Source organism: Eutrigla gurnardus (assembly GCF_963514095.1).
Source record: "Eutrigla gurnardus genome assembly, chromosome: 1".
Taxonomy (NCBI): Eukaryota; Metazoa; Chordata; class Actinopteri; order Perciformes; family Triglidae; genus Eutrigla; species Eutrigla gurnardus.
The window spans coordinates 3,060,778-3,085,811 of record NC_139915.1 but is presented as its reverse complement, the minus strand read 5'-3'; the positions used below and the strand labels follow the sequence as shown (position 1 = coordinate 3,085,811).

The following is a 25,034-nucleotide window of genomic DNA, read 5'->3' as shown; positions in this document are numbered from 1 at the left end:
AATCATCTCATCTCTCACAGGCCTGACACACAACTCCGTCGCCATCATGTATATTTGATGGGCCAGGCCATGCCGCCATCCTGCCTCGCTCTTTCTCAATTTCCTTGATTTTAACATATTTATTGAGGCCATTCGGGGTAAGGTTGGAGTGGACATGTGCGATATGAAGACCTAAGTGTTAACGTATAAGCAGTATCATTCACGCTCAAGCACTCAAGTCCCAGCACATGGACTGAAAAGGCTGATACTGCCATCATGTGGCTCGATGGGGTAAAGTTCTATTATTTACAATAGGGACTGAGTGTGTGTGTGTGTGTGTGTGTGTGTGTTGGGGCCCAGCAGTCAGTGAAGTACAGCCAGCTGACACTGAGGTATGTGTCTTTTCTAATGAGATTTACCGGCCTCCAGATGTTCCGAGTTATGAAGATGTGTGTGAGAGATTTAGGAGGGTGAGACCTGCACCCTGTCAGCGTCACAGAGGGGTGCTGCTTTACTGTCTGTCACCCACCTCATCCCCCCCACCACTCATAGGTGGCCTCTTAACCTGACAACACCAGCACTACTTCTCTCTCTCTCACACACACACACACACACACACACACACACACACACATAAACACTCGTACCCCTGACAACAATGTGAATCAACATTTTATAAACTTAGAAAAACACAGAAAATACAAAAGGAATGTCAATAAAGGTAAGCAAATATACCACATATATACAAAGACATGTAAAGAGTATACTGTAGAATATAAAGATGTTCACATTCCCCAAAGCAAAAAAAACTTAATGGACAAAAAAAAAAAGACACATTGTCCATTTCCTAAATCCAGTTAATATTGTCCAGCACATTTTCAAGGTGACACAAGTTTAACGAATAAAAAAGGAAGCCAGTGCAAGTGTACTAAAATATCCAGATAGTGTGTCAACATTTTCCTTATCCTCACATAAGAACATCGTCTTGGTTTGGCTCAGGATCACTGTGGTGTCGTACCCTCTCAGGCCCGGGTTTGCATGTCAAACACCCAGATGGAGTTCGAGTTGAGGTGCATCTCGAGGATCTCAGGGTTCATCAGAGTCTCTTGACATTTGCTGGCAGAGGGAGGCATCAGCTGGGCTCATCACTTCAGCGAGTCTGGCAAGAAACCATAACCGCTGACCAGGCAGCACCACATACTGTCACCTTCCTCCTCCTCGTCGTCCTCCTCCTCCTCCCCTCGCGGCTCAGATGGCCGGCTGCAGCTTGGTCAGGTTCCTCTGGTGCATGCTGTGGTGGCGCACCAGCTCGTCAGAGCGGGCAAACTTCTTCTGACAGTTGGACCAGCGGCAGGTAAAGGGTTTCTCACCTGACAAACGAAACCAGAGAAAGCGTTGCTTTAGAGTGAATTCAGCTCTTGGAATGCAAAAAAAATCTCACTGGGAAAGAATGGAGAGGTAGAAAATAAAGGTATACGCACTTGTTTTACCTGTATGAGTCCGAGTGTGTGTCTTAAGATGATCTGACCGTGAAAACTTTCTCTGACACGTCTCGCACTGAAAGGGCTTCACTCCTGCACAGAGGTGCAAATGGTTGTCACGGCGACGGGGGACAGAAATGAGAAGAGGGTCAAAAGGTTAAATATACAATTAAATAGTGTGGTGTTGGAAGCATTACAAATGAAAACAGTTCAGGGAGATTTTATATTATTATATATTGTGTTTAGTGAAATCGCTTTTTAAATTGAAATCTTTTAGAATTCTCACATAATGTTTGATGGAATATTGCAACAACGCCCAGATTTATAGAGAAATTAGTAGTAGAAGTGTTGTACTGCTGGTTTGTAACAATGAAGTCGTGATTCCAAAAAGCCATGCAACATTTTTTTTTTATCAGACATTAAAAAAATGAAATCATTAAATTGTTTTGAGAATTTGGATTTGTCATATATTATTAATTTAGTTAACTGTTACATTTTACATCACAGCCAGGAATACTAGTATGGTGGCAAAATACTAAATCTGTGAAGTATTTATTTATTAATTTATGTATAAAGCCTTAAAGTAGTCAAATTTAAATATACAGAGTATACAATGCCCTCCTTGTGTTTTATTTTATTTTTTATTGAGGAATGCGAACCCATGTTTGTACATTAACCTCCAGATAAATGAATGGTGAGGTCATGACCTCCGTGTCCTACAGAGTATTAACGAGTGTACCTGTGTGTCGGCGCTGGTGTCTCTTCAGCTGATCTGAGCGAGAGAATCTGCGGCCGCAGTCTGTGAAATCACACTGATACGGCTTCTCTCCTGCAAAACACAACAGTCCACAGCTTCATCAACCTGCTTTTCACACAGATACACACATCAAACCTGCTTCTCCCAGAGGACACACCCTGTTCAACCTTAACTTCAACAGTCTGTATGCATTTCTCATTTTACTTTACAAAATAAAAGAAGTGGGATACGTGGAATGCTCTCACCTGTGTGTTTGCGGCCGTGCATCTGCAGATGTGACAGCTTGAAGTATCTCTTGCTGCAGCCAGGATAAGCACACACAAATGGACGCTTTTCGTTGACCTCGGTTGACCTCACAACTGGCGGAGCGATGCCAGCTACGCGTCGCACGTCCTTTTAGAAGCAGAAGAGGAGGGTTTTGAATTTCACTTGTGTTTATTGGGTGTATAGCCGTGTGCTTATTGCATGTTCTTGAACTCTGACTGACCTGAAGTCCTCTGAAGACACCATGTGTGTGTATGTGGTATTGGGCACTGACCAGCATGGGTGGAGGTGGGACTATGGGGTCACTCTCATAGCTGGGTGCATGGCCACTGCTGGGCAGGAGTAAAAATTACATCCAGGAATTAGTTAGAACGATGAAAATCTGAGAGTTTTAGTGAAGCAAATAACGTAGATCAGTCACACACTTTATAATCACAGAGCTAGAAAGCTATCATGGTTTAACTCTAAAAGCAGAGTTTTTCTAAAATGTGTCTTTATAACATTCAATAGAAGCACCCAAACACACACATATACAGACACACACACACACACACACACACACACACACACACACACACACACACACACACACACACACACACACACACTCATCTCCTGATTTCCACACTAAAGAATAAAAAGGCTCACCTCTTAATGGAAGACGCCAGGTTGTTCATCTGGTTCCATGTTACACAATCAAGCTGAGATGCCATTTGGTACAGGTTGTCACTGAGAAACACACACACAAAAAAAAGATTTTCACTCTTTTTAATATCATTCAGCTCTGAGGTTATGAATGATGAAGGTATGAAGGGTTAAGGTGAAAATGTATGTTTTAGTTTTCTTTCTTTATTCGTTTTTTTCTTCTCAAAGGAAATCCTGAAATAAAACAATGACAACATTCATGTCACTGTGCATTCTTCCTGTATATTCTCTTCCCTTGTATGGATAATGAAGATATCTCCCTTATTAACACATCCTGTCCACCCAGCACACTCCTCTCTGGCTTCATTAAAAAACATGGGCTCTGAGCCATTCTTTACTTTGGCAGAACACACTACTGCACACACACTCACACACTCACACACACACACACACTGTAAAATGCCAGTTGTGCACTCTGCGGGGGTGAGTGCCTCCGTGCCTAGTACACCACGGACCAGGCATGACATCACTCTGTCCTCGGTATCATTGAAGGCGGGAACCAGTTTTGGGGGAATTCTGGACGGCATTCCTCCAAGAAGTCCTTGAGGGAAGGATCGCGATGGCTCGCTAATCAGCTCTGAGCTATGTTCAAACTGTGGAAAGACTCACGGATATCTGACATGTATCGCCGGTGTGTGCGGGAGAGCGCGTGCGTGTGCACGTCTCTGTGTTTGTTTGAGGATTTCCAGTTCATGCCAGAAGCCCTAACAAACAGCAAAGTCTTCCTTCCTCTTATCAACTTCTGTTCCACTATTTGGGTTGCACATGTTCCTTTTCTCAAACAACATCGCAGGGCGGCATGCAAAGAATTTTATCCCAGTGATAAATGAAGGGTTGACGTTTGAGATGAAGTTGGAGGAGCATTCAGAGGTTAAAATCAGCAGATTCCCAGCCTTAACGACCACCCCCACACTTAACTTTCACTTTCACTGAACTTGTCTCTTTTACTTTTCCCCTCCGGGTGGACTCACACACATCAGCAGTAGATCACTCAGTGTTTGTGTTGGCCTGCTGAGCACCAGTGGGCAGCACTTAACCTCTGGACAAATTAAGATTGGGGATCTGGACTCAGACGCAGGGGGCTTTACGGAGGATCAGGAAGAGTTCACACTTCTAGAAGTGACCAGGTGTCGGTGGAAAGAAGCTGACATTCATTGTTGGGTGAGGAGTGTGAAAGCGTTTGGGGGAAGAGTGGAACTGAACCAAGAGCAGGAGTCAAATAAAGCAAAGAAGGTGCAGGAAGACGTGGTCGTACCTGTTGTAGTTTCTCAGCAGCAGAGCTTGGCTGCTTGGACAGGACTCAGAAGGGTTGTGGCAGCCAAACATGGGAGGAGGAGCTGGGTACTGCTGCTCAACTGAAAAACACAATCACAAAAGTTGCTTATTGAATAATTGCGTAGTCTCTAAAATGTGTTTTATTAGAGCAGACATGAAAGAGAACACACTTTTGTCTGCCTGGCTCGTCTTTTCAAAGAGAGAGCAGCTCATTCAGAAACAGTGGTCCTTTTCAGGTTCAGATGGTATATTGGTCCCCAGACACTTTTTGACATTCCAGCAGCGTCACATAAAGCTGTTTCCTCAAGTTATCGTTTCCAGAGTCATTAACCACACATATGCTTAAAGAGCGAGAGGGAGGCTGTGTTTATGTATGCCTGCGTATATGGATGTGTGTGCGGACGGAGACGGGGAAAGATGAAGGAAAAATGGGCGACCGCAATTCTGTTGTGATATGAAAAATGATGGGTTACTTATATAACCTTGCCGTGACACGACGTTCTTCCAGTCTGCGAGTCAATTAAGTGGCGAGGCGTTGGATGTAGATGTTACCTATGCTGTTTGGCGGTGACAGGGTGTCCTCGTGTTTGAAGGACAGGCTGGAGAGCTGAGGGCTGTGGTGAGACGGGGTGTGACCATAACTGGGGTTGCTGTCTAAACCCACTGCACCGTAGCCTAAAAGGAGGAAACACAACAAGAAGCAACGGAAAGTTAAAATCTCAGTTGTGAGATTAGCATCTCGCAGATGAAGCTTGCAGAGGCTCCAGTATCTGGTCACTTATCTGAATCCCCCTGGTAATAGCTCTTAGTCCTTGGCAGGGTTACTACATAGACATTCATCAAACCACTAAATCCTCTGTTACCCCCCCATTTATCTTTGGCCTTGCGGTTCCAATATTTATGGCAGGTGGAAAAAGAAATTTGGCAAAGACAGCACAGACAGAGATGAGCTGTCGAATACACGCTGAAAAAAAAACAAGGTTGAGAAGGAATGAATTTAACGAACGCTATATGAATTCATTCATTCCCGTTCCATGACTGCAGGGTTCTTTGACATCCACGTCCAGCGTAGACAGGCTGCTTTAGTCAGCAGTCAGGTCCAAGAAGGATGTGACAAGTTTCTAAGAAAGATGACTCACAAACTCTTACTGAAATTCCTGCAGCCTGCCGAGCACTTCGCCGAGTGTATTCCCACTTCATGAAAAATGACGAAAGTCACATCAGCAAACACACACACACACACACACACGTCGTGAGGTCAACAGACAAGCAGTGTGTTAGTTTCAGACGTTGTTGAGAGGACACAGAATTAAAGTTTCCAGATTAAGGTTCCACATGAATAATAGTTTAACTCTCTCTGAACTGTTTTGTGCACGGCCTACTGGGAGTGAAAAGAATCCCAGAACTCCCAGAGTAGTAAATCAAGTTTGAGTTTTACAGTTTGTTGCTTCAAAATGTTCCACTTAATTCATTTCCTTTTGGGAATAGAATACTTCTTCCTACTTGAAGGTCTTAACCCAATACTTTTAAATACATGTTTGATTTTTAAAGCGGGGGAAGTTGATGAGCTCAACACAATCAGTGAGAGTAAAGTTTTTTAAGTATCCGTGTAAAACAAATTCACACTTTTCAATGCCGATAAAATCAAAACTTTGAAATGAAAAACTTCATAATTTATTCACAATCAGCTGATGAGCGTATTTAGTGTCCTTGGCTAATTTGAATTCACTGGATGAATTAAGTTTCGTCCCTACAGTTACAACTAATGAAATATACTCTGCGGCTGCTCAGCAGCTCATTACTTATTTCTTATATCTGTATTTATATTAACTCGGATGCTGCGTATGCGATACTGGATGACCACAACCAAGGGTTTCTTTGACTCAGTGCTAGTGATCCTTTTATATTATTGCTGTTACACAATAACAATAATAATAATAGCACATTTCATTTATATGCGCCTTTCTTCATACCGTACAATACATTACAATCATAGAGATAAAAACAAGATAATAATAATAATAATAATACAAATCTTTTGTTGGTTGTACGAAACGCTGTGTATGACATTCTAAACTGCAAAGGCTTAGTTAGGCTTAACCATCGTAACATATTTGAAACTACAAACCTGCGCTTTATATGGATGCATGAGAGTTATCATTTGAAAGTTTATGACTTTAGAGTTTGCATTTGGCAAATGGAAGACAAGCGATGCAGCAATAAGACCTGGTGAAACCTCACGAATCATCTGCCTACGTACATTTCTACTGATGCCCTCATGTTTCTTCCTGAAAAGTGCATAGAAACATAACCAGGAAGCTGCCACACTTATTCCTGGCATGGGACAGAATGACCCAGTACAACATCCTGCTAAGCAGGAGTTACATCATGAACACATGCAGCAGGACATGTAGAGAAAGAAAGACTTTATTGATTAGTGTGTGAAAACAACAGCTCCTGGTGTTTCACAGCGATCGCATTCAGTCAATGAGAGGAGACGGCTGTGGGACTGGGAGTGTGCAGGCTTACCCTGGTTCCTGGCTGCAGGAGGACTGTCCATGCAGCCGGGCAGGTAGGTCCCGTTAGGAAACATCCTCGTTTGACCCGCAGGCGGCTCTCCGAAGGCCCCGACGCGACAGGGGCCCGAGCCTGTAAACTGGCCTGAGAAGTGCACGGTGAAGGCCCCGAGTCCACAGTGAGGGTCCTCTATGGGATCGGTGGTCGCCCACCCCGGCTCCTGCTTGATGAGGGAGTGGTGGGAGGGCAGGGAGCCGTAGGGAGAGCTGGGGTGGAGGTCCAGCAGTTGTGTCCACTGGCCACCACCGACGGACATTCCACAGCCGCCACCAGCGGCTGGTAAGGACGGCAGAGGGGGCGCGGGGGGCAAGAGGGTCAGATCTCGAACATCTGACCCCATGGACATGGCTCCGCACGGCTCGGTCAACATCGCTGGAGGCAGGTCGAGGCTGTCCGGAGGAGACGAGGAGCGGCGGTAGTCCAGTGGAAGACACAGCTGGAGATTTATACAGTCACACCTGAGAGTTTAACAAAAAAAAACACCTCAAAAGAAAAAGGACCTGAAGAAACTAAACGGCCTCAACACACTATGGAGCCATCGTTCCTGCCATAAGTCATGAATAGATATGAATTAACGACGGTGAAGATGTGCATGCCAAATCTCAGACTCCCTGGGTGTCTGCAGTGGAGTGGGTTAGGGTAACAGTTAACCCTCTGGCTCTATAATGTCTGACTTTACTCTCCTGAAGGCTCAAATACTGCACAAGTCATTGGACAGGGGGAGGAGCGAGGGAGGCTGTGGAGAAGATCACTCCCTCGTCTTGGCCCGGTCAGCACAGACTGCACCTCTGAGTAGATTCTGACTAACGCAGATAATGCATGAGCGGGTGTTGGTCTTCATTCTTGTTCACTCTGTTCAAGTTCAAACGTTCAAGCTCATATCGGATGTTTGTGTGAGCGTGTATTAATAAGTGCGTGAAGCCTTTCTGTTCGACTGAATTTAAAGGAGCTTATTAGAGAGGATTAGTTAGCGTGTAAAACAGTAGTCGGTCCAAAGTTTGCGTTCAAATTGTAATTCATTGTTTTTATGTCTCAGAGATTTGTAAAAAAGAGTCGGATTATGTGTTACATTAGACATCTTTAACTGTATTAAAAGTCAATGAAAAAGCTTCTAAAAATGCAGAATCAGCATTTTCTCATATGTACACTATTGACCTGATCCATTCTCACTATTAATCATCATTTCTGACACATCTGTTCAAACAAGTTACCAAAGGAGGAGTTTGTTATGTCAAGTGTTGTGTCTTTTACTTTTGCTTATGTGGTAATTCCTGTGTTTATGTTTACATATTAAACGTTTTTATTCCAAATATCTCGGATGATATTTATCAGATTAGATTAAAAAAACGCTAAAACTCTGAATTTTCCCATTTTGGAAAAGTACTCTTTTGCTCAAAGTAACATTCATAAGCTGCATGGCCTTGGAGCGAAGCCACATCACACAAAAGCATAATTATTTATTAGTCGAGCAGAGGGGGAGTGTGTGTGTGTGTGTGTGTGTGTGTGTGAGTGTTTGAGAGACGGAGAGAGAGAGAATGAGAGAGAGTGAGTGTGAGTATAAGAGATAGAGGTTTTGACCTTAACTCAATGTGGAACTACACAGGAATGCAGTAAGTTGAAATATACCTATAAATTCAAGACAGCTGCTGTGGATCTTTTAACATTATAATATTTGTCAGATCAGCCGTCGGGTTCCTCCTCTCCTCGAAAGCTTGAAACAGTGACAAAAACTATAACGTGCTACATCCAGCGTAGCAGAGCAGTCGCCTATAGTCGACCACAGCACTCGTGAAACTCATAAGATTCAAAAAGTGATTTGATACAATGGATTACTATAGATTATGAAACGATCGATAAATGGTTGTATGACAGAAAAAAGAACCAAAGCAAAAGTAAGCCTCGAGCCATCTGTCAATTCAAATTATTTTCTTTACCCCTGACCTAATGGCTCACTGGACACCTTCACCATTTAGACCTCGGGATGATGGATCATGATAAATTAGCCACCAGTGAATTCGTTTTTTTACAAAGTGACTCCCTTCAATATCACACACTCCTCATTTTGAAACTACATTAAAAAGAAATCCCCTGTAAATGTGTGATAAAGGCTGGCATGGTGCTGTGAGGTGAATAGTGTTAGCCAGTTGCTGTCACCACCATCTGGAATATGAGTCTGGGATTCCAGTGAACGTCGGTGACCCCTGATTCAACTTAATGAGAAGTGGTGGCTGGGGGGGGGGAGCTACACTAGAAATAGGCAAAGAAAAGGCAGAAAACATACAAAAGGAAAGAGAGAAGTCAAAGTACGAGTGATGAAATTAGCTGGCAAACTGCTGAGGTGAAGATGATTATTGCACAAAGGCAGTGATTTATCTGTTCTTAATTCCAGTGTGATTCTCTCGGATGCTACAGTATTAAATGCATTGATTATTGAATATGCAACATCTTAACCAGCGGTGACAGCGATAGGTCAAAGACTAACCCCACAAAGAAGAGACATAGTTTAAACCTTCTGAGACTAACAGATTCTATTTCCCCAGTTATTGCAAAACAAGGGAATATATGACAATCTCACAATTGGAGTGTATCTGATTACAACGGTAAGACCCTTACTAATGCTCCTAAAAGCCAAACACATATTCATCTGGGTATTTGTGGCCGTAGAGAAGATAAAGTGCTCTCTGACATGCTCTATTCTGGGAAATAAACGAGTGCAAAGGCAGAACCATACCCCTGAGGAACAACGAGACATTCGGAGGATGTCCACGGAGCGGACTTTAAAATAGCAGCAAAGGAAATTAATTTCTCCCAAAACAATTTGGGAAAAAAAAAAACACCCCTCATGTGGTCCACCCACTACAAACAAACAGCAAACTAAGTAATGTTCGGCATGTACAAAAGGTTGTGGCGCAATTAAAAAACATTTCTGCAGAGCGGGAGAGAAAGTGCAGCTCCTCTGAGCCAAGGCAAACGCTGCCGTGCCTTCCCCAGCGGACTCTCGGTGCAGGGATTCATCAACGGTGACGGGGCCAGGAGAAAACAACCCTTCCAGCCCCGCTGACGGATGGCAGTCCCCAAAATACACCCATTCTTCAGATCAATCTCTGGTTTACTCAGGGTTTAAAACAACAGCACTGTCCACAGGAAGGGAGATGGTCAATACTGCCTCTGACCCTCCACGAGACATCAAATTGAAACTTACTACAGCGTGAGGAGGAAGAGGGGTTTGTTTTAGCCGGAAAGAAGTATGATGAACTATGCAGATATATGACCCGGCAGAGAAAAAACATATTTCCATTTTAATAAACATCTGTATTAATCAGATAGATGAACAGAGTATAAAGCTTTTAAACATGAATCATCTCTATATAAACGGCTGTGAAATGCCGAAGAGCAGCAGGTGTTATTTTGTTGTTAGTGGCTTAAAAGAAAGGCCCTTCACTTCTCTGTGAGGGCCTGGAAATGAACTGATAAAGAAGCAACAGCAGTGCGTTGTAACGTTTCATCACTTCCCTCCTATCGGCCTGTGGCCTCCAGGAAATGTTACTTTTAAAACAAAATGCAGGCGGAACAATTATTCCTCTGTCTTCCCTCTACTTTCTCACAGCGCTAGTTGGGAGTTCTTTGAGATAACAAAACGTGAACTGGCCATCGTCACACATTTAAGGACACGTTTAGGAAACATTCACATTATACCTAAAATCCATCACGCTGGAAGACTACGTCCACCCGGCTTTAGACTTCGTTCCTCTCCCTATGACCCGCGTGAAAGACAACAATGGTCAGTTTTTTAATTCTCTCCCGTATCATCTCTTCAAAGCGTTGCATATCAGCCCCGAGATAAGAAGCAGAGAAGGGAGATCTGTGGGAGCGCAGGCATTTTCATGGTTCATGTGTCAGACACAACACTGGTCCAGTGATCTGTTGCACACCCGCTCTCTGCTCTTGTTGTTGAGGATCACCTTTCCCCTCCATCACCAAACTCCAGATTGCCCCGCTCTGCTTTTGTTCAGATGCATTCTGGATTAAATGCAAGAGGAAAACCCGAGGAATATTAAAGAAGCAGGTTCAACTACAGAAAGGAAAAGGCTGGCGACATTCTAAATCCTTGATGGTGTCAACAAATACCGTCCCGTTTAAAAATGCAAAGACAGCTGGGCAGTAAACCATATTGAATTAAACTGAGACTATTTTCAGCTGCGGATTCAGACACTTTTGGTGAGGTTGTGATTATTTACGTGGGATGGACTGAAAACTACAGTGTCCATCCTCGTAGGATCAATTCAGTGTCAGCTTTTGTTTTTTAATAAGGTTTATTGAGAATAAGGAAAGCAATATTGAACATTAAACATCTAATCATGAGGACAACTGCTGGATTTTTAAAAAAATGAAGGCGATGTTGACCATTTGCACATCTAAGATAAACAAGATAAGACCTTGTCTTTTAAATACCTGCATAAATGACTTGATCTCTCTCTGGATTTAGCTGTAAATTCAACAGTGGATGGTTTATACATTCTAAGGAAACACATGTCATGTCAGCGCTGTTGAAAGTGTGTTGTTTCATTTCGCTGTACAAACCTATGTCTCATCCCAGCAGGTGCCCGTGTGTCAGCATCAAGGCCGGCCTTTATCAGTGCGTTACAGTAAACCACAGCCTCTTCCCTGCTGTCACACCCGGCAGCTGCGGCCGGGCGGACGCACTCATCAGAAAACAGCGCCATATCTCTCGCGGTTACGGTCTGTTGTCATCCCCTTGTGCCTCCTTCTGAGAGTAGACGAGCAAACGTTCACGTGATGACTCAGAGTGTGCACAATGACGGGGAAATATGCGACTATAGGGAAAAGCCACTTTACTGCAACTCTCCTAATCCCAGGAAGACGATAAATGTTGATTTTTGTATTGAAATGCATTGCTGAGAATAATTGATTAGTAAACATCAAGATAAAAATAATAATACAAATATTTTTTTGTGAGAAACAAATGACATCAGACTTTTTTTTCTAAGCAAATAAATTCATCATTGAGAAGGTTTTAATGGTCGTTTGTTCTCGGTCTTCGGGATCATATTTAGCAGCATTAATAAATCTCAAAAACAAAAGGGTCACACAGTTTAACACGTCTCTAATTAGTATCTGAGATGGGGCTTGTATGGCCTCGGGCCCGATTGAAACAAACTTGATTCTTTGTTTGACTGTGCCTTTCCAAGTCGTATTGCTGCTCCTCGCCTGTGAGTGTGTGTAATATAAACAGTCTCTGATGACAAGAGAGCACTCCATCACGTACAGAGCCCCGGTTCCACTGCGGTGACTCGGTCTCTCCAGACAGGAATGTCAGTATTCCTGGAACACTGCAGCTTTTTTTTTTCTTTCGCTGCTGCCATTAGGTTGAAACGGAGCACACACATTCCACATCGGGGGGATTAACGACCTCAGATAGCTCAACACCACAAATGCAAACTCACTTTGATTGATTGCTGCGTCGTTTGGTGTGATATGAAGCTGGTCATTAAGTGATATGGGAAGATAACGGGAGCAGTCCCCGGACCAACCTTCCCTTTCTGGTTGGATGGTACCGACAAGGCAGTAGCATCTAGGAGGCAGATAGAAGAACAATAAAAAAAGCATTAGGAGCACTGAGTCTACCCGGTTGTTGAAGTGGGAGCTGGACTGAGAACTTTCCAACAAAAATATCATCATGTGCATTTTATGTTTACCTATTCAATTCAATTAGGAAAATATACTGGATATTAAGCAAAAAATAATAATGTTAAGCCTCTTTTTAGAGACGTTAAACACTGAATGGGGTCAAATTGACCCATAACAGGAGGGTTAAGAGATATTTAGGGATGCAACAATGGATCATAATCGATTAATATGCTCATTATTTTCTCAATTCACAAATTAATCAACTGGTCCATATGATGTTAGAAAGTATTTTTTCCAATTTGCTCAATTTCTCAACAATTAATTGATTATCAAAATAGCTGCCAATAATTGTTCCGCCTCTTTACAAATACATGAATCAATTCCTCGTTTCAGCTGCAGGATTATCCCTTTGATGGTGAAAAATATAGAAGAAAAAGAGGGAAAGATGACAACGGGAGAGAGCAGAGTGGATTATAAGGGCAAGAATCACAGCAACGGCATCGTTTTTCAGCATGACCTCAACAGTTTATTGCCCAGTGATGGCTCACTGGCTCAAATGTAAATGTATACGAGAAGTGAGCTGGGATATTGCAGTCCAAGTAATTAAAAGAAGAGAACTGCCCAGTGCTCTCTTTAACCATTTCAGATGTTGGATCCGAGCCACGCATATTAAAATATCAAAGCTGGTTTATCTCTCTGCAGACATAAAAGTCCATCAGGAGGCCCCGTGGGATTTTGCGTCCGTCTTGAAGCATTGTGGACTCTGGACTCACTTCTGTTTAACACTGAGGGTTTGTTTGTTTATTTGTTTCTGGTATTTGTGTGTGTGTGTGTGTGTGTGTGTGGGGAGGCTGGGTCAGCTAATAAGTCATTAACAGGCGATCGGCTCCACCTAGGAAAGCAGGGAAGTTACTCATGCGATGCACACTGACAAGGTCACAGGCTGATAGATGAGCCTGAGCAAGGGGATTTTTCAGAGATTGTGAAGGCAGGCAGAACTGTGGGAACCAGACAATTAGTGGGTGGAAGGTAGGCGGCCATGTTGGATGATGACCATGAGACGGGCTTACATGGATACTCAGCGCTTGGCTGGCTGACAGGGAGAAAGCAGACACCTGGGCTCAACTAACTCTGACACACAGTCATTTATCTTTGAGGAGGCTGAGCAGGCGATTTGCCAGCCGTTTAGGAAGAGCATGTGCTATTTCCAATCAAACAGACATGGATGAGGTCAATATGGACAGATCGGGAACATAAATATTTCAAACCATAAACACATAAACATGAATAGACTTTCATTTTGGATTACCTGCAGTCTTATGTGTATAAATAATATGATCTAATGATATATTCTAACAAATAGAGAGGTGGGATCACACAGCAACGCATGTGCTGGTAAACATAGTGTTAAACCTGTACTGCATGAATGTTTCACGATAAGAAACCACAGAAACAAGTTTTTATCTTGTCCCTTCCTCAATTTTAATGACGACGCAAACCGTAAAAAGAAAAATGTTCAGCATTCAAAGTCAGATGAGACGATCTGTCACAGCAAACCTAACAAATTCATAGATTTGTTAGACAAAGAAAGAACATTTTTTCCTGCAAAGGTAATATTAATTATATTTTGCAATACCACTAAGGACATCACACCCACCAGGAACTTATGACTTGCACACTGCGTGAGAAGCAGAATGACCAACTCTCTTCCACTGAATTCTGTACACACCAACGCAACAGCCTATCAGACATCAGTGAACGACAGAAAACATGAGCAACGCCTGCTGCTACGGAGTACATCCACCACGCTGCCACGTTTGATTTAGAATGACATAAAACCCACTTAATCCTAGTTTAATACATGTACCAGGTACAGTCTCTTACTGTAGTCAAACATCGATGCTATTTTCAAGACTCTCTGCCACAAATATTATGAAGGCTATGGAGCATCATAACACTTTGTGGCATTTTAAAGACCTTTTAAAGATGACAAAAACAACGTCTCACATGCACCTGGAGCTTCAAAGCCTCCAGAACTCGTATTCTGGACTTGAAATACACCAGACACTTGACAACAGCTGTTAATCAGATAATGAAAGCCTCGCAGTTACACAAGCACACTTGTGGAGAAGCGGCTATAAATTCTTTGCCATGACAGCATACGAGGGCAGGGAGAGAGGAAGGGTGGGATTTGGTACCAGGCACTTGCCTTCCCAACACAATGACGCACCAAACCAGCACTATGGTGAAACACACGTCGGCCAGTTCCCCTTAGCACACTATTTTAAGCAATTAATCCTGCAGAAAGCAGCGGAGTGCAGGCCCTTTGCTGGAATATGACAAGCAGACTTTCGAGAAATGATGTGTCTCCTCATCTATGAATCCCCCGAAATCGGCAACGCATATTTTGGTGACAGTTAAAGTGTGAGCTGCAGTGTTTCCTCGAAATGGACAACACTCCGCAGTGTCTTCACCCTGGGACACGGCCTGCTAAAAGATGTTGGTAACCTGACTGCATAGTTTTAGGGTGAACTCCTGCTCCACTTACCCTCTTCACCTCGCTCACCTTAATCACCAAGCGAGCTGCCATGGTAACAATACACAGGATCCCACAGCGGCCCATAAAGCACACCGACAGGTCAGCGGGTGTATGGCAGAAGAGCCTTGCCCTTTGGCTCCGAACGTTTCCGAGTTCGAAAGCTCGGGTCCGGGATTGCCATGGTGGTCCGCACGGACGGACGGCAGCTCAATCAGATAACCTCTCCCAGGGATCAGGTTCACCTCTGCGAGGCTCATCCAAGACATCCAGGGTCACACTCCCAGAGTGGAGATTGATATCTGGATAAGAAAGAATGAAAGATTAGGATATGTTGGTGGAAGCCTGGGTGACTATTACAATTTAGGAGGTCGTCTGACCTCTGAAGGAAGAGGTTGCACAAGCTGAAGCTGTGCTGCACTGACAGGGTTTATATATATATATATTTATTGAGTATATATATATATATATATATATATATATATATATATACTCAATAAATATATATATATATATATATATTATATAACAGTCGCCCACATATCATTTTCAAAGCGACGCATTTTGACGTCGTGAGGCTTCGTGTTACTGTGCCTTTAACAGCACGACCCGGAAGCGGAAGAGTTTCGCATGCACTGTTGCCTTTTCTTTTCCGGTCAGGTCTCGGCAGTCGTGGGAGCGTGGATTTACTCAAGGCTCACGGAATCCAACAACAATGAGCGTCCCGGCATTTATCGACATTACGGAGGAGGACCAGGTCAGACCCGCGTCTCACACACTCGTGTTGCGGCGTCCCGCCCGTCGACGAGTCGCTGAATGGGAACCATCCAGCTGGCTAACTTAGCATGCTAGCCAGCTAGGATGCTAACCGCTGCTGACAGGGACATGCTGATTGTTAGCTAGCCACCGGTACATGCTGCGTATAATTACACCTCTAAGCTCGCCGTTGGGGTAGTTTTTATATAAATACCTGGATGATGTATTCATTTTCTTTGTATTTGCGGGTGACGCTGTCACAGATGTCATCAACGCTGTTACGATAGCATGGTGGTGAATGCTAGCTGCTTAGCCATGCCGTCACATCTATATAAACAAAAGGCATTTAAAACGACTCCCAAAGCTGCTTGTTAGACGAACATGGCTGATAACTCAACCTACACATAAACACGTAGTCTTTGTGATTAAAAACACACGCGATTTAATGTACCAAAGACAAACACTAATGCATTTCAACGTACAGTTGGATAATTGGAGAAATTATGGCATGGAACAAGTTGCCAACTATCCTAACTACAATAAATAGCAATTAACTTTCAAAAAACATGTGAAAAAGCATCTTGGCTAATCTTACATCAAGGAAGTAGCCTAAGCCAGAGGCAAACATCCCCAGAGATCTATAATATTTTAGGTTTAAAGAGTATTTTCAATGTACCTTTTAAATTAAACTCTTGTAAATTCATTTTGTAATTGATTTTTGATTAAATTAATGTATAGATTTTTAACTGTATCTAATTTTTTTTTACTGCTGGACCCCAGGAAGAATAGCTGGGTCTGCGCCCCAACTAATGGGGATCCTAATAAACTAAACTAAACATGGAAATTAAAAATGACATTATGCTAAACGGCTGTATTTGGATTACATTCCAGACACATACTATGCTACTTTAGATATTAAACACTAATTATACACTAATACGACTTGTTTACAGGCCTCAGAGCTGAGGGCCTACATGAAGGCCAAGGGAGCTGAAATATCAGAGGAGAACTCCGAAGGTGGACTTCACGTAGATCTGGCTCAGATCATCGAGGCGTGTGATGTTTGCCTGAAGGACGATGACAAAGGTGAGTTAAAGCAGTTAACCCTTTTCACGAGTAGATGTTTTTGACATGCGTTTCCAGGATGAGCACAGATCATGTTTTTTTTACGACCTAAATGCGGTGACGTATCCTCTGAAGCTAGTCTTGATGTCCGTGTGTCATCACGTGTGTCCCTGCAGATGTGGAGAGTGTGATGAACAGCATCGTGTCTCTGCTGCTGATCCTGGAGACGGAGAAGCAGGAAGCTCTCATCGAAAGTCTATGTGAGAAACTGTTGAAGTCCCGTGAAGGAGAGAGACCTTCCCTCCGGATGCAGCTGTGGGTCCTTCCTGCTTCTTTCACTTAAATCTATTCACAGCATTGCATCATCGTTTTTATCGCTTTATTGTCATTATTCCACATGCATGAACTAAGCAGGCCATTTTTTTAAATGTTAATATGAAACTGCTGGATTTGCAAGCTTAGCATAATGATAGTGTTGACAACATCAACAGGCAGTAGAGCTGTTAAAAACTCAGTTCAGACGGTTACTATTCTTTCATGTTTTAATATTACAGGCTGAGTAACCTGTTCCATGGCATGGATGAGAACACCACAGTGAGATACACGGTCTTCTGTGGCCTCATCAAGGTGGCTGCCACGTGTAATGCCATCGCCTTCATCCCCACTGACCTTGATCAGGTATATCTGTCCACCATGATCAGCTGTGATAACTGACCAGAAACACTTGTCAGGCTTTCTCAAATCTCCACGGGCTGTATTTATGATACCCGTTTGTGCTTCTGAGCAGGTCCGCAAGTGGATCACTGACTGGAACCTGACCACAGAGAAGAAGCACGTCCTCTTGAGGCTGGTGTATGAAGCGTTGGTTGACTGCAAAAAAAGGTGATTCAGATTTGCGAAATTAATGTTGTCGTATGCACAAACGCAGAAGTATGAATTCACAGAATTTTGTTTTTCTAAACTCCTATATGTTTGTTAATGCATATACATGCTCCTCGGTGTAAGACTGAAATAGCGTGCTATCCTTCGAGCAAAGTATGTCGGTACAAGATGGTTTTCAATGATGTATCTATCTCCTCATTTCACAGCGACGCTGCAGCAAAAGTGATGGTTGAGCTGTTGGGAAGTTACACAGAGGACAATGCTTCACAAGCACGTGTTGATGCCCACAGGTAATATATCTATCTAATCTATAATAATAATGTTTATTTGATATAGCACCTTTTACAGACGTCACAAAGTGCTTCACGTGATAAAAATAGTTGAAGACCCAAACAGCCTAGCGTTTGTCATTAAGCCCACTGTAACGTACATCCCTCATACATACATCTATTGCTGTACCTCATCTTTAGATGCATCGTCCGTGCTCTTAAAGACCCCAACACCTTCCTGATTGACCACCTGCTCACCCTGAAACCTGTTCGCTTCCTGGAGGGAGAACTCATCCATGATGTGAGTACTGTAGGATGTGCAATGTTTTGTGGTCTAATGTATGTCCCTGTCAATCTTGTATGTGTAGAATGCCCACGTAGGTCGTGTGAATAGAGTGATAAGATAGATAGATAGATAGTTACTTTATTCAGAGTCCAAGTAGCTCAAGACGGATATCACACATAGCATACACATACACTCTATTAAGAAACAAGTAATAAAATACACACTTTTAAAAGGGTTGTTAAGAAGAGAGATCCACATGATCAGTAAAGTGCAAGTATGTATGTAAGGTGCACTTTGAGAGTGACGGTGGTGCAACAAGGTAAGACAATACAGTGCAGGTATAGTCAAGAGACCAGTAATAAATAATAAATATGGCTAAGTAAGGAAATATGTAAATATGTAGGCCTGATAGAAAACAGATTCGGCGGCGCAGGTTTTGAGCAGTCTGGGTCTCACGGTCACCCCATCTGGGCCTGAAGCTTTCCTGGAATTGAGTCTCCTCAGCTCAGCTCTTACTTGGTCTGCTGTGATGGTAGGGGGGAACTATTTGTTCCACAGTGTGTCTGCAGCCGGTGGCTGATGGCTGGTGATAGAGGTCGGGGACACCTTTGATTGTGGGGGGCTGGATGGGGTGTGAGGGAGGGGGGAGAGGACGGTCATTCACACCAACAGAAACCACTCCTGGGCAGGGGTAGGACAATCGTTGGACAGTCAAATCTGTTATTTAACTGATTGGCCCGGTACGCTCTACCTTCCTTCTGTAATTCTCCCTTGCCTCCTTCAGTTTGATTTTGAGTTCCCCTTGCACGTGCTTCAGCTTTGCCTGATCCCCCTCCTTGAACGCCCTCTTTTTCCTATTGAGGATGGCCTTGACATTGCTGGTTATCCAATGCTTGTTATTAGAAAGCAACGCACAGTTTTGGTGGGAACAACAATATCCTCACAGAAGTTTAAGTAGTCTAATGATTGTTGATTAATGGAAAGCATTCCAGTCTGTTGTGCCTATGCAGTCTCTCAAGGCTTCATCCGCTTTTTGACTGTACGCGTTGTGGTTGGTTCTCTCCGGACACGTGGAATGTACAGTGGTTGTAGGACGACCAGGTTGTGATCTGATTTCCCCAGTGGTGGTAGTGACATGGCTGTGTAGGCATCCTTAATATTGGCGTAGAGGAGATCAATTGTTCTGTTCTGTTGTGTGGGGATGTTGACAAACTGATGAAAAGCAGGCAGAGTTGAGTCCGGTGTGGTTAAAGTCGCCTGATATCGCAATGAATGCCTCTGGGTGTTGGGTTTGCAGCCTCGCGATGGCAGAGTGAACAGATCACACGCAACTTCTGCCCTACCACTCGGCGGGACGTAAACAATGAGAACGATAACATGTGAGAACTCCCTGGGTATGTAGTATGGTCTGAGGCTAACCGCTAGCAGCTCAATGTCTGGGCAGCACGTTACCTCTTTCACTGTCACATGTCCTGGGTTACACCATTTGTTGTTGATGTACAGCGCCAGGCCCCCTCCTCTCTCCTTACGGCTGCGCTCCTTGTCCCGGTCCGCTTGGACAATGGTGAACCCTGCTAGCTCCACGTTAGCATTCGGAATCTTTCCATTCAGCCACGTCTCCGTGAAACACATAAGGCTGCATTCCTTGTACCACCTCACGTTCTTCACAAGCGCAGCTAACTCGTCCATTTTCTTGAACAGCGAGTTAACATTCCCCATCACGCACGACGGAATAGATGGTTTAAACCTCCACCGCTTCTTCAGTTGCCCAGCCCTCCTGCTAGCTCCGGCTCTTACTCCACGGTAGGGTCACTTGATTTCCTCCGGGATTGGGTGTATGCACCCAACTCGACCCATTGTCCGAAGTTCCAATAGTTGATCCCTCGAGTAAACAAAGTTCTTCTTGCCGTTACCTGTCCCGATAGTAGCCATATCTATAGGATAGAATAATAAACTTGGGCGTGTCAAAAAAATAAGAAAGTAAGGTCGTAGAAAAAAAGTTTAAAACACCAAAAACAGACACTTAGCGAGAGAGCTACTGTGGAGGCTGCCACTCGCTCGGGCGCCGGAGTGATTGACGCACACTGGGTGTTTTTACATAGACATGAGTATCCCTGTTACTGATAACTACATTATCTATTTGTGCAGACGCCTGTGAGGTTTACAAAAACTGACCAACTTTACTTCCTGCTTAATTTCTCTTTCTACTGAGCTATTCCTGAAAGTGGCTACGCTAGTCGTATAACAAGCAACTTAATTGGATAACTGTCCTCCATACTGGCCAGCCCAGCCATTACCACCAGCCAAACTGTCTTTATTGCTCTAAAGTGAATGCCTTTGTTGCCGCCATTGAAGCCTTCTGAAAAGTCGCTCCTCGACTGTATTCTACATGGTTATTGGGTGCATTTTTTATATGTAGTCTCAGTCAGAGTACATCACAACCCAATATTTAAATGCTAACCAGTTATAAGGGTTGGGTGTTGATAAACGGGTGTTTTTACATTACCAGTTTATCAGAAGTTTTAGTGGGTCAACAGGCATTTCTAAATGTATTAATAGCCCAATGTTCTTCAAGAATCAAATGTCTTTGTTGGAGTGATGTGTCTCCATAATCTGGTATCATTACAGTTTCAGTCTGTATAATACAACGATGATGTGACTGTTTCTAGGGTCTTATAACTGCATTTCTCCCTCTTCTGTCTCAATTTACAGCTATTAACCATCTTTGTGAGCGGAAAACTAGCAGCATATGTAAAGTTTTACCAGAGTAACAAAGACTTCATTGACTCTCTTGGTAAGTAGTAACAAACACAAGACCATGTTTAAAAATACAGTATACAGGTTAATAAATGAGGTAAAATGTGCATGTGCTGCGAGGCTCTGGTTACCTTAAAAACTCAGTGCAGTATTGACATATTTTAACATTATGACTCAATATGTTTAATGAGAAACCTGTTTTGTAATATAATGCTGTCACTTTAAGAGTGTAAAGAGGGAGTACCATCTTATACTGCTGATGCTATGATAACATATCTAAATGTCTTTAAGAGGGAGAATAATCTTGGGATTTAATGACACATTTGATTCCTTCGTTTATGAATACCTCTCTGCAGTACAAAAGTACAATGTCCTGTTTTCTCTGCTTCTAAGGTAACGGTGACAACCCTAAGCAACTCAATTTGCCATTTACTTTTAGCTTTTGGATACAGGGTAATTTGGTCTCTTTTAATGACACCCAGCCCTCGTTCATACTGAGCCTGTGTCTCTGTTGACACAGTACAGGAATGTGTGCGTGTCAGCAGTGTCTCTTCCTCAGTACCAAAGGCTTTGGTTTAATTACAAGCATGTGTAGGATGGACTTTCACAACAGACACTGTGGAGTGGTGTTTGTTTTAATGAGTAGATTCCCTGACTGCACCTAGATGTAGAAACCATTATCATAGGGGAAACTCCTGCCCTCTTGACTTACACTCATGAGTAATCGACTGTGACCGTTTCGTGCTTAATGATGCTTTGCTCTCTAGGCCTGCCTCACGAGCAAAACATGTCCAAGATGCGTCTGTTGACATTCATGGGCATGGCTGTGGAATTCAAGGAGATCTCCTTCGACACCATGCAACAGGAGCTGCAGATTGGAGCGGAAGACGTTGAGGCTTTTGTCATTGACGGTACGAGCAATGTCAAATGAGTCCTTGTTAAATGTGTTGTTATTTTCTCACAGGCGGCTGATTTATGTCTCCCTCCTGTAAATAAAGAATGCAGTGGTGATCATGGGGTTTTTACAATGACAAAATGGCATAGAACAAAGAATAGCACTTTTAGTGTTTTGTGACTTGGATTAGCTTCTTCTCCAATTTCATTTTCTAAGTGCAGTCTCTCAAAGCTTTATTTTTTTTTTTATTGCTGTCTGTCGGAGCGTTTGCTGCCTATTTATGCCCTCCCTCCCTCCCTGTCTTTTCTTTCTAGCTGTTCGGACCAAGATGGTCTACTGCAAAATTGACCAGACACAGCGAAAAGTTGTTGTTAGGTAAGTACGTGAATACAGATCTGTATTAGAGGGGCAGTTATGGCAAATGTGTAATCAAGACCTGATGTATCAGAAGACAGGGTCCGGTCCTTTTTGAACAGTCCTATAGTGATGTTGCCACCATCTATTTAGTGTGGTGAGACTGCACTACAGTCTGTACTTTATTATCTTTGTCATATTTTCCCCAACAAAATTATATTAATGTACAGTACAGCTGAAATTCTGTTGATGTGAAAACAACTTAAGTTTCAGATTCCGGAGGGTTTCTTTCTTCCGTTTGATTAATCCTTAATTTAAGGTCTTTAATATGGACAATGTCATGTGTTTTGTCAAAGCAACATTTACTATAGCTCTGTATGTTTTCCCCCTCAGTGTTGTGAAGTGTGACCTTGGTCTGTGTTTGTGTGCGTTCAGACTGTGTTCGTGTGGGTAAATTTGAACATTCTTGTGTTTCTGTTTTCCACTTAATCAGCCACAGCACACACCGCACCTTTGGCAAGCAGCAGTGGCAGCAGCTGCACGACAGCCTCACCTCCTGGAAGGCCAACCTAGCAGCCGTCAAGACCAGTCTGCAAGCCCTGTCACCTTCTGCTTAATTCCACCGTAACCCAACCGTCTAGACTGCCTGGCCCTCTATTCTTTTCCGCTTTCCAAATCTCCACACTGAATTGATCAGTTTTTATAATAATCCAATAAAAGAACAGTGGATATCACATGTGCTACTTTCTTTCTTTTTCTCTTACATAGATGTATAGTGCACAAGGAACTTGAAGTTGATAGACAACTTTGAAAAAAAAAATGTTTGAAGCAGCAAAAGGTTTTACTGTCCATTAATGGATAATACATATAACTACAACTACCCCTCTAGTTGCCTTATGATCTTTTCAGAAAGCCATACAGTGACATTAATGGGGACTTGTTCTCCAGCGGCTCTCATCGTCTGGTTTATATTAAAGGATGACATGGCAGTATTGGCTGAGCTGTGCCCTGGGGGTGAGAAATGGCCTGCAAGTAGAGGGTCACATGTCTGGGAAGGCATGAGAGGTGACAATAGTGAATGAACTTAAGATGACTGTCTGCCGGTTCAGAGCTTGTAGGCCGATTCACTGCCACTATAAATATCTGTCCACCAGGTTAAAAGATACCGTTCAGCAGTAGTCGGGATGACTCACCGCCTTTTGATGCGTCTGAAAATTAGAAAAAAAACAAGGACTTCGAAAATTTCAGTTTTCTGTTTATCTTTCCACGGCCCATTGATGTGAAATTAAGTGCCGTTTTTCCCGCAGAGATCTGTTCTCTGGCACCGAGCCAGAGCATTAGGATGTGAACTCTAATGATATATGAGCCAGGCATTAGGTGTAAAAGGGGTCTGCTGGAGTTCTTTCCCTCTGGGGCTGTGATGAAATCAGCATAAACTGACAAAGTACAGACTACTGACATTGCACTCTTGAAATCCCTACCCCCGCCCCCCCAAATACATTTGATTTTTCTTTGACTAATAAAGCCACAGCTCAAACTGTTTACTTTGACTTTTAGTGGTGTGTCACTCCTCATTCTGTACCGATTAAAGTCGTAATCTGATTATTTCGGCCCTGTCACTAAAATATTTTCACTCGGGTGAAATGGGCATTAAGAGGTACACATGTTGCTGCAGTGTGTTCTTTATCCTATCATAGCGGAGGTCTGCAGAGGCTCACCGCTCACTTCTGTCCAGTTGTCCACAGGGAGCAAGCATCTTTGACTCTTATCAGCGGGTGTAAATCACGGAACACATTCTCGGGAGCATAACCTCATCACAGCCACCTGCGAGGTCGGGTGTAGAGCAGATAGAAATGAATGTTACTGGGGCTTAACACAATGTTTGCAAAGCCTTATATCTTGATTCTGATCGCTCAGCATATGCTCCTTTTCTCCCCTTGTCAGCTACTTTTCTTGTTCCATAAAAATGTGATCTCTCTCTATTCTTGTCTCTAATTTGTTTCGCTGGCTTTAAGTAACTGTTTTGTGGACGTTCTGTCAAGTGAGATGTCCCAGATGCAGACACTGTGCGCTGTGGTTGGTTTATCTGGTGCAAGCCTCACAGCCCCTCCTTATCATGGTCAGATAGAAGTAGTTCTGCATAATTCAGTGATGAAAAGTAAATGAGTTGATATTCCATTTGGAAGTTGAGCTGCCAAACGGGCCTCTCTTGCAGCTCAGATTATCTGCAGATGAGTAACCAGGGGCATTTACTCCCTTCAGGCACTTGTATTTCCATTTTCTGCAAATCTATACGTCCCCTCACATTATTGGAGGCTACATTTGAACTCCACACTATTTATTTTACAACTTTAGATAATGGCTAGATTAAAATATAGATAATTGACATGTTTCAAATGTCTACATTACGCCAAAGATTTCCTCTCTAAATTGAATTTAAATAACGGTTCTCCAGTGGTGTTGAAATCAACAATATTTCACACAAAAAAACAGGAAGTCAGGACTTTTCTTCTTTTTTACTCACATGTCACAACCCCTCATATATAT

General features: G+C 43.1%; 2 protein-coding genes across 5 annotated transcripts; one reads left to right on the top strand and one right to left on the bottom strand.

Moving 5' to 3' along the window:
• Positions 1-638: 638 nt before the first annotated feature.
• wt1b (WT1 transcription factor b) lies at positions 639-7,911 on the bottom strand. Of its 4 annotated transcripts, none has more exons than XM_084012730.1 (9): positions 6,991-7,911; positions 5,014-5,136; positions 4,442-4,541; positions 3,130-3,210; positions 2,705-2,813; positions 2,463-2,610; positions 2,200-2,289; positions 1,470-1,553; positions 639-1,349 (listed from the first exon to the last, which is right to left on the bottom strand). In XM_084012730.1, exons 1-9 carry the CDS (start codon positions 7,406-7,408, stop codon positions 1,228-1,230), a joined length of 1,275 nt encoding a protein of 424 aa, XP_083868856.1. In that variant the 5' UTR covers positions 7,409-7,911; the 3' UTR covers positions 639-1,227. The 4 variants fall into 4 exon arrangements, with proteins under 4 accessions (XP_083868856.1, XP_083868855.1, XP_083868857.1 ...); XM_084012729.1 differs by having other exon boundaries at positions 1,461-1,553; positions 2,705-2,810; XM_084012731.1 differs by having other exon boundaries at positions 2,705-2,810.
• Positions 7,912-15,851: 7,940 nt separating this feature from the next.
• Positions 15,852-23,221, top strand: eif3m (eukaryotic translation initiation factor 3, subunit M). Its single transcript, XM_084014148.1, has 11 exons — positions 15,852-15,980; positions 16,933-17,065; positions 17,221-17,359; positions 17,599-17,722; positions 17,832-17,926; positions 18,133-18,216; positions 18,397-18,496; positions 21,194-21,275; positions 22,006-22,149; positions 22,448-22,508; positions 22,981-23,221. The coding sequence occupies exons 1-11, from the start codon at positions 15,939-15,941 to the stop codon at positions 23,102-23,104; spliced, it is 1,128 nt and encodes a 375-aa protein (XP_083870274.1). The 5' UTR covers positions 15,852-15,938; the 3' UTR covers positions 23,105-23,221.
• Positions 23,222-25,034: the final 1,813 nt, after the last annotated feature.